The 10,147-nt window shown below is 50.6% G+C and overlaps 1 protein-coding gene across 1 annotated transcript; it reads left to right on the top strand.

Annotated features, from left to right (window-relative positions):
• Positions 1 to 538: 538 nt before the first annotated feature.
• Positions 539 to 3,177, top strand: NDUFS3 (NADH dehydrogenase (ubiquinone) Fe-S protein 3, 30kDa (NADH-coenzyme Q reductase); the record flags this gene model as incomplete). Its single annotated transcript, XM_009879339.1, has 5 exons — positions 539 to 636; positions 892 to 1,041; positions 1,457 to 1,582; positions 1,877 to 1,996; positions 2,934 to 3,177. Coding segments are annotated over 5 exons (662 nt in total), but the record flags the coding sequence as incomplete, so codon positions are not given.
• Positions 3,178 to 10,147: the final 6,970 nt, after the last annotated feature.

Here is a 10,147-nt window from a genome sequence, read left to right on the forward strand (position 1 = left end):
GGCCTGAACCTCGAGGGCAGTTTGTGATGGCACCAGCAGCGGCCGAAAGGGGCCCAGGGCGCTGCGGTGCCGAGGGGTGGCGCAGGGACCGGCACGGCGAGCCACCCCGGGGCAGTTCCCTCCAGACGAACGGATCCGTTATTGACGCGGGCCGCACGTCCCGAGAAGTATCCGGGCTCACGCTGTTCTGTCGTCTCTGCCTCACTTTATTCCACCTTCTTTGTTGAACTGTCTTTCCTGCAGAAAAACCTGACACAAATTTCCTTAGCAAAGTCCCTCGTTCCCTGCTCTGTGTAGCCCATCCCACGTGAGTTGCTGTGGTCTGGTCTCTGTTTCAGTGCCCTGTACGTCCCTCTGTACGTACACGTTGTGTTTAGCTTTGGTTTTACCGTAAAGATACTTCGCAGGTTACCCGAATGTGAAGCTGCTGCTGAGACACAGCCAGACTGGTTCAGGGGATTTTTAAGTCAGGTGTGTGTTGCTTCTTTGCTTTCTGTATTCCCTGCTGTAATCTTGGGAACTTTATTTTTCTCTTCAGCTACCGTCAGACCAAAAAATGAAGTAGAACAGAAGCAGCTATGTGCCTTTGGGGAGTACGTGGCTGAGATTCTGCCTAAGTATATCCAGCAAGCGCAGGTGGGTGCTGCTCGAGAAACTGTTCCTGTAGGGGGGACGGGGCCCAGTGGACACACAGCTTGTTTGTGAACTGTTTCAAGAGGTTATTCTGGGGAAGAAAGATTGTCAGTTACGTGCAAGTTAACCCTCTTCCTAAGCCCCTTTAGCTGATGTCACTACGTGTCCGCTGCGCCAGATGGTCTCTACGTGTGGGCGTTCTGCTGGATTCAGTCCTGCTGGTGTTTGTGCTCATGCCCCTTCCACTGTTTTTGTCAGGTGACCTGTTTCAATGAGCTGGAACTGTTGATCCATCCCGATGGGATCATTCCAGTTCTGACCTTCCTTCGAGATCACACTAACGCACAGTTCAAATCCTTGGCTGACCTGACTGCTGTTGATGTCCCGTCTCGGCAATACCGCTTCGAGGTAAGAGCTGCTCACGGGTGCAACGCTTGGGGAGTCTCACGGGAGTTGATGGCTGTGGGTTCTGCTGCAGCTCTGACCATGTTTTTTTCTTTCTGGCAGTGAAAAGAAAAAGAAAACTCACTCTCAAATGCTGGGTTTCGTTTTGATCTGTTGATTGTATTCAGGTCTTCTTCATGAGTCATGTTTTCTAAATCTTGCATAATTTTTCTTGTGCTTCTAAGGACTAAAGTGATAAGGTACTAGAACCTCAGTTGCAATAATGTCTTTTAGTGCCCAGCTCTGAAGTGCTGGATGGGTTTCCGCTGATTAGGAATATTTGAAATAGCCTTTGTGGGCCTTTGTTTAGCCGGTACTGTACTGCAGAGAGATCCAGCAATGCCGTACGAGACCAATGCTGGCTTTTACTCTGCTGCAGATTGTGTACAATCTCCTGTCTCTGCGGTTCAACAGTCGGATCCGTGTGAAGACGTACACCGACGAGCTGACCCCTGTCGATTCAGCGGTGTCTGTGCACAAGGCAGCAAACTGGTATGAGAGAGAGGTGAGTGCCAGCTTACTTGGGAGCAAGGCCTCTGTGGATTGGGCTGTGTTTTCCTGATCAAACCGATTCCCAGCGCTCTGCGGAAGAAAGAGGAATGCGTTTCCCCGGCTGCCTTTTCAGAGTGGGGGATAAAAGGGTGTTTAATGCGCTTTTGAATGCGCTTCTGTGTCAGTTTAGCTGGCACGGCACAAAGCCAGGCATGTAACTGAAATTTTTTGGATGTAATATGTGAAGGTTTTGGGATTGTGGTTTTTTTCCAATCTAATTCAGCTTACCTGGCTCCCTTCCATTTAGGTTTGGGACATGTTTGGTGTTTTCTTTGCCAACCACCCCGATCTAAGGCGAATCCTCACGGACTATGGGTTTGAGGGCCATCCCTTCCGAAAGGACTTTCCGCTCTCTGGTTACGTGGAGGTAGGACATATGCTCATGTCTAAAGTCATCAGATCTCTCCAACGCTCTTACCTGAGTTTCAGTACAGAGAAGTGACTGCTTTACAATCCTTTGTTGAAAAGACAAGAAAGAAGATGCAGAATAGCACCAGAACAGAGTGGATGCGCAGTGCTAACCTTTCTGTTCTAACAGTATTTATAATAATAAAAGTTGGTATCAGATTCTTGCCTGTATTCCAGAGGAGGTGTATAGATCTCCTGCATGGAAATTCGAAGTCATCACAAAGTCTCATCTGTAATAAGACAGCCTAAGGCCAGAGACATTTAGCAAATTTCATGTGCTGTATACCGAGAAAAATAGAAATAGGAGCAAATCCTGCAAGTGAAGACCAGGCAGCATCTCCTGAGCTTTGGTTTGGAGATCTGGACTGGCACAGCGAGGATTAAGCAGGAGGATTAAGTCAGAAGTGTCTGGTGCTCACCTGCGTTTCACCCCGCTTGTCTTTTTGTCCCTTGTTCTGAGTGTTGTACTAAGAAGCACAACTAAAACAAACTGGCATATTGCAAAGATTCACAAGAGTAGTCCCCAGCTCTGCCGGGTGGACAGGCCACCTCATTTCAGTGACTCGGGGGAAGTTCCTCTGTCATCTGACACAGTAAATGTGTTAGTCCATGTGGCCCTTGTGTGGACTGTAGGCTGGGCATTCAATAAGGCAGGACACCTGAGGTACATGGTGGCAAAGAGGAGGGTTTTTCTCGAAAGTCTGGAGGTCTTGGTGGCACCTGGAGGGCTTTTGTGTAACAGGGAGAACTGAAGCTGTGCCAGAGGCCTGTGGCTTGTCCGTGCTGTAAGAAGTGGGGCTGCCTGTAAGCAGAGGTGGCTCTGGGTCACTGCTGTGTCCACCTGATAGCAGAGATGCTACGGGGACTGTATGAAAGTGTCCTTTGCGTTGTTCTAGGTGCGGTATGATGACGAAGTGAAACGGGTCGTGGCGGAACCCGTGGAGCTATCTCAGGAATTTCGCAAGTTTGATCTGAATAGTCCTTGGGAGGCGTTTCCAGCCTATCGTGCAGCTCCAGAACCCCTGAAAATAGAAGCAGGAGCCAAGAAAGAAGATGCAAAATAGCAGCAGAACGGAGTGGATGCGCAGTGCTAACCTTTCTGTTCTAACAGTATTTATAATAATAAAAATTGGTATGAGAGTCTTGCCTGTTGCAGTCACACGAACAATGTTGTTTTCAAACTAGATGAAAAGCAGGAGGTGAGGGATGCTAATTTACAGTCCTGGTAATCCAAGTGGTAGATGTTTATCTGCTGCTTTGGGTCGTAAGACACTGGGTTTGTCTTGTTGGTTTGCAAATTGAGTGGAGTCCTGGCCTTCCCCGTGGCTGCAGGCACAAACCATACCCCGAGCGCTCGGAGGAGGTAGTGCTGGAGCAGCGGTGGCACCGCGGTATCTCGGCTCTGAGATAACTGTTGGGAAGACCCTAATAATACAGTAAACAGGCAGAGCTTTTGTAAATACAGTTGTTATTAGGACAACACAAGATGTACCTGGATCCAGACAAAAACAATTGTGGAAATCTCTGTGTCATTTACTTAGGAGTTAGGTTAATGCCTGTTCTGGCGGGAGAAGGAGTTGCAGGTAACCTCTCACATGCTGCTCCCTCCTGCTGACTCTTTCTTTACCATCAAGCAGTCTTTACTCTCCCCGGCATCCTCAGATTGTGCTTTTTCCCGCAGCCAGAAATATCTCCCTTCACTTGTCCCACAGGCAAGAGCCTTTTTGTCACTGTTCCAGTTATTCTGAGATAATGTAAAATGCAATAGCATTATCACTATCTGCTCTTGTGGAAAATTCAGCTCTCCAAAAATGCTGTTTAAAAAAACCCCGTAGTTTTGGCCCACCCACCACCTGTTTGAATGGGATTTCATCACAGCAGTCATCGGTTAATGATGTCCCTTGTGCTTAGTCCAGAAAATGCCTCATGCAGCTCCGCGTCAGAAAGCTGACTGACCTCATGAAGAACTGAAAACTACCGTGCAAGAGATTTGATAAAATAATTCACGGGCTGTTTGTAGAGATTCCCTAAAGCACTGCTTAAGCTTTTATACTGTGAAAGCGCTAATTAAGGAAGGGGTTTGGGGGAGGTTAAGAGTATGGGATGAAGGAAGAGATAGGACAAGAATAAATTCAATTAAGCAAAAGAAAGGGACAACCACTATATGATTCTATGAAGTACTGTAACTAGACTGTAATCTGTTTTTGAGAATAAAAAGCTGAACTGTATGGTAAGAATTGGGTTTCATGTTTACTTCCACCGAAGCCTTGTAAGCATGGGTTTCTTAAATTTATTTTTTTTTTTAATTTGTTTCAAGTTGCCGTGGCTGGTGGTGTTTAGGATGTGACTCAGAACAGTGTTCTCTAGCCAAAGTTAGTAGCATTTATCACTTACCTTAAAAGTTACATCTCTTTATGGAAAAGGAAAGAGAAGGGAATATAACTCAGCAGAAGTTTGGGGGTTTATGCAATTCTTAGCCCCACTTTGAGTCTGCCATGAATTTAGCTGGTTAAACAGAAAATGCACTTTTAGTCCTTCCTACAACATACTCCACAGCTGGTTCTGTTTTCTGTGGCAGCAGCTCTTTTTGCATGCTGATGCCTATTGCACAAGACAGAAAAGTTCCTGGCAGCACTTCTGTTACCGTGAAAATCCTTCCTAGAGCACATTTGCCCCCACAATGCTCTCCCTCCCCCATCCCAGGTTGCTTGAGGCATTGTGCCAAGGCTCAAGCTCTATGTATCATAAAAGATACGTATTTCCCAGGACAATAAGTCCGAAGACTGATGGTAGCAGAAACAGAAGGAAACCTGCCATTTGAGCATCGTGTTTGTGCAAGAGGGAGCCTCTGGCTGACATAACATCAAGGCATGTTAGACGCAATGCCCTGGCAAAGCGAGGCAGCGGGCGAGGTTTGCTGAAGAACACACACGCTGGAAAAGTAGCCGGCCCCATGGCCTTGGCTCCAGCGGGTCTTGACTTGCCGACGGACCCAGATTCTCCTTAGAGAAGCCTGCGAGGTTATGAAGAGTGCCAGCTCCAGACCTGGACGAATCAGCCTGGGGCACAAGGGGTTACAAAAGAGCCTCACAAGGTAACCGGTGCTGGACCCCCACCTCCTCCGCTGCTCCAGGGGCCGTTCTTGCCCATGGAGCCTGCTTGCTCCGGTCCCTTGTGCCTGCTGGGTACTTGCTTCATGCTGGGCAAGGCTGTGGTCAGCTTGGTCACCAACAAAGCTGTCTCCCAGACCTTTTGTCCCTGTCTGGTCCACACTGCCAGTCCCCACGAAGCCTGTTTGGCTGGCCTGGATTTCCCAACTGTGGGAGGATGTTGGATGAGATCTAAGTCATATGTAGCTTACAGAAGAGAGATTTTCTGGTACCAGGAGACAAATAAATGTTAGGTGATGACTCACAGTCACCATGTAGAGCTTCCCCAGCTGAGTAGGTTTTGCTGGTGTTTTTCAGAGCTCTGGCATTTCTCCCTACAGCTGGGGAGCAGGCTCTCCTCACTGAGAATGTGGCTATTGCAGGGTATCCACCTGCACCACAGTACATGACCTGTGCAGGTCTTTAGAACTGACCTCCAGCCAAAATCCAGATGGAGATTTCAGCTGGGCCTTGCTCTCCTGCAGAACAGAGCTTATGGGCCTCTGAGGGACAATGCCCTGCATCCCGTGACATCTTCTGCAAGTTGTGTGAGGTCTGAGCAGGGTGTCCTGTGTAGCAGATGCAGTGGGTCAGGGCCATCCCTGTTGCTGCCACACAGCCCACTACTCCTTCAAGCAGTGCATGCTGTTCACAAACTGAAAAAACAAGAGCAGGAAAGCATTTGCATAAGGACCAGCAACACCATACCTGGAAAATACCAGTGTACCAGTGGAGGTCCTGTCTGGTTCCAGTCAGTGCTTCACTCCTACTTCCCTCAGGGTTTTCTTCCTTCTTCCCCTCTAGTGACTCTAGTGACACTGAGAGTCATGTATGTCCTTCTTCCTTCCTCCCTCTCCTCAGCCTTCTCCTCATCTTCCTCCCCTGAGCACCTGCCTGACAGACCTAGGCTGGGGACTGTGGACACCCAAGTTCTGGGCAGGATGTTCAAAGCAAGAGATTTCTCCCATTCTCTAAGCAGAATTTCCCTTTCATGAAGACGCTGCCTGTCGCCCTGCAGTCCCATCGCAGAGAACCCTCCCTCTCCAGAAGGCTCTTCTGGTGCTGTATTATCCACACTCTGCCCCGTGATCACCATCCAGACAGCTCCTGCCATCTTTGGTCCCTCACATCTCGTTCCCATTTCCGACCTTCCTTCAGGAGGTCATGGCGGAAACGACAAAACCACTCAAGGTGCCTCTGCAGAAACTTGATGTCCTATTCTGAAACTGCTCCCGTGACAGCCGGTGTGACGGCGGGAGGGCAGAGGCGCAGGGTTGTCCACTTCAGCTGCGAATACCTGGCAAGAACCAGACCCCTCCAGGAGGAGCAGGTGCACCCACCAACATTGCAGTCACACACACAGCGACGGCGTGCAGCTGGGAGAAATCCAGGCTTGTTTCTGTGCACCACAGAGCTACCACTGCTTTACAAACAACTGCGGTGTGTGTTTATCGCTCTGCAGTTGCCTTTCTGTGCAGGACAGTGAGGTAATTCTGCAAAATCCGCCCGGCTCCAGGCAGCATCTACTGCTGGTGCTCATTGCCCAGACATCTAAGCACAGTCTCAGAGCCCCCTGGCCTTTCCAACACGGGGATCCTTCTCTAGGCTCTTCAGCTGCAAGCTGTTCCTAGGAAATGTCCCTGTTGACAAAATCATACACAGCCTTTGCAGATGTTGGCCAAAATCCCAGACTCCTCCCTGTGTCACGAGCTGCATGCTAAAGGGAGGCTGCGTGATAGCCCACGAAGCGCAGGGTCTGCCAGACAGAGCCATGGGCACACTGAGGGTCCCCCGGGGCCGCTGGCACAAAGCAGAGGGCACGCCAGGCTCCCTGCACAGGTGGGTCACCAGCACCTGCCTCCTGAGTAGCATGCAACTCACAGCTTAACAACGGTCCCTTCCAACCCCTAACGTTCTATGATTCTGTGATCTCACTCCAGAATAAAGGGATGCAGCTAAAGTGCAAGCAGCAGAAATAATGAAAACTGAGAGAAGTGTGGCCTGACTTGAAGATAGACAAGGCTGTGACGGAAATACGGGTCTTGTTTTGATCCGAACTAGGGTTACGAAAGGCTCAGGGTATCGAGGGCCCCTCCTCCCACGACGAATCTGGGGCTTGTGCCTCGTGCTGCTTTTCTTCACAGCTGGTGCAGGTCCACACATTGCCAGGTATATCTACAGACCCTGGAAGTTCTAGCGAACACGCTGCTCTGCACGCCGACGGCTTACGGACAGTAGCACCATCCCTGCTCTCGGTAAACTGTCTGATGGCAGTAGCCACTACAAACGGACACCCTACAGCTTTGCTGAGAAAGGTAGGCCTCTCAGTCCGCTGCCTCACTTTCCTAGGTAGATTTCTTTCCCTCTTTAACATGAGGGAGGTGATATTATTACTTATTTATACGTATGATTGCATATTTGTATAGCCCTGGCATCCTAGAGCCTGTGGGAGAACCCAGGACCGTACTGTGGATAGAGAGCAGAAACACTGAGCAGCTCAAACAGGGGATGGGCACTTGTAACAGTGCAAAGATGTGTGGAGAACAGACACCTGCTGTGAAGGGCATCAGGTGAAGTTTCATCCGCGTGATTCAAAACATTTATGGCAGACCATGCTTCAGACAGGAGCCCTGTCACAGAAGAGGAGGATGTCTGGCTCCGATCCTTGCTGTTTGCTCAGTCAGTACATTGAGTACTCCCTCCGGGAGGTTTGATACAGAACTGAGCAAGTGTCATTTCTTCTGCCTGCTTGTATATTTTGGCTGATACTGCCCTTCCACGAATCCGCACAGACTGTGGGCCTTATCTGTTTGTGACATTCTGGGATTGTTTACAGATTTTCAAACTCAGGAATAAGAAAAACTGAAAAGGAACCCAAGGAGCTGAGCAGAATTGTCAAGCAGATGGGACAGAGGTGGAAAGGACCAGGAGGTCCTCCCTTCTTCTGAGGCTATCAGGTGTATGGAGGCTTGTTGCAACTTGGAGCTCCCTATACAAACTGCAAAGGGAAATCAGTCTTTGGGAAAGAAGCTTAAATAATTCTGCCAAAAATTCACAGCAAAGTTGTCCAAGTTTCCAAACTATGATGGAAAATATCCTTTGGGGTCAGCAAGCTGAACTGCAAGCCCTTCCCAGGACTGCAACCAGAAACACAGAAGGACGGATCTGTTCCAGCTGCGGTTGCTGGGGCCAGCAGCAGCAAGGAAAGCCGCCCCAGCGAGCCGCCCTCGCTTCCCCCGCGGCACCATCCCCGGTGGGCAGCGATGGCCCCGATGCTGCTCAGCGCCTGGCTCACCCTCTGCGTGTCTGCTGCATCCCAGCAGGTGACAGGTAGGACGTGCCTTTGCCAGCGAGGTGGCTGCTGGGCTGGGTTTGCGGTCCCGCTGTGCCAGGGCACGACGCTTTGCTGGCCTCTGCAATCTGGGCCAAGCGCTTCAGCCGGCCGTGCCGAGAGCTGGAGCCCCAGCAGGGCTGCTCACTGCGGGAGGCTCTCGGACCTGCCTGCAGGATGAAGAGCCGGTGACGGGGAGGGTTTTCTTGGGTCTCCACTGAAAAAGTCTGCTCCTGGAATAGAGTTTGTGGATTGTCTAGATGCTTTCTTTGGGGGAAAAAATTCCCTGTTAATGAGAAACTAAGTAAGTGACCATTTTCCCATCTGCAGAGGATATTTATGTTATTATTTCACTACATTATTTCTTACGCTTTTGTTTTACTCTACTCAAAAACTAAACACTGCATCTATTTACGAGATGGTTAGTAATAACAGCAGTTTGGTGGCTCTTCAACAAATTCCCTGAGCTGCAGCCGATCAGACGACTCTCAGTAGAGGGATCTGTTGGCAGAGACAAGCCCAGCAAAGAAGTTTTCAGATGGTGCAGTGTTTGTACCTGAGTTAAAGCCTTGCTGGCACATCCGTGGAGGAGTCGGATAGAGCAGCTGCATCGCTGTTTGCACCCCGAAGCTACAGGCTGGCTTGGACCAGGGAGCCTGCAGCTGCGTGGAGAAGCAAAACTCCACAGCCTGGGGCTGCCAGGGAGAGTCCTCAGGCAGCTCCTACATCTCCCCGAAAAGCTTTAATCATGAGTGGAACGTTGGAAGCAGGATTTGGTAGCAGTCATCACGCTCATACAGTGTTAAATCTTTCTTCTAGCCTTTATAAACACCTGCTGGCCTTAACTCTGGAGTGCTCAAATTCCCCCTCTTTTTTATATAAAAAGCCCTCATCATGTAATTGTTCGGGGTTTTTTAAAATGTGTTGAAGAGTTTTGTATTTTATACAAGCTTTTTCCATTTCATGTTCCCTGACCTAAAGGACGGGTCTGTTAGTCGTACACGGCAATGCTGATCCAACACGCAGAAGGGGGAGGACGCAGCCTCCCTCCCGCAGCCCTGGGCTGGGGCTGCTTGGCTCTCCTTTCTCACCGAGGAAGAAACAACAGAGGCAAAATCAATGCAGGAAGTTAAAGCAGGACACATGAGAGTAAATAAAGAGGAAAGGCCACGGTCTTGTGCTACTAAATTCTGCCTGGTGCCCTGCAGGTGAAGGTCATCGCAGGAGGGAGTCTGCTGGCCCAGAGGACGCTGACGTCGTGTTGGAGGTCTCCTGGGCGCTGGGGGCCCGTGGGATGAGGCGCCCTCGGTGCCCGCGCTCTCACCCACCCGCACGTAAAAACCCGCGTGTCCTGCTTGGCCTCGTCCCCACAAACACCTCAGCTGTGCCCCGGCAAACCCTCCTGTGGGTGCCAGCCAAAGGGAACTCTGACTCCCCTGGGATGCTGGGGGCGGCCGCTCCGCCACACACAGGGCCGGGCCGAGGGGCTCGAGGGGTGCCGGGGGGAAACTGAGGAGTGGGGCTGTCCAGAGCAGGGGCGTGGGGCGGGCGGAGAAGGACAACGAGCGGGGCTAGGCCGGCCCTGGGCAGGGAGGCAGGGAGCGGCCACCCCGGGCCGGCTCCAGGGGCA

This window comes from Apaloderma vittatum, unplaced genomic scaffold (assembly GCF_000703405.1).
Source record: "Apaloderma vittatum isolate BGI_N311 unplaced genomic scaffold, ASM70340v1 scaffold12472, whole genome shotgun sequence".
In the NCBI taxonomy this organism is placed as follows: Eukaryota; Metazoa; Chordata; class Aves; order Trogoniformes; family Trogonidae; genus Apaloderma; species Apaloderma vittatum.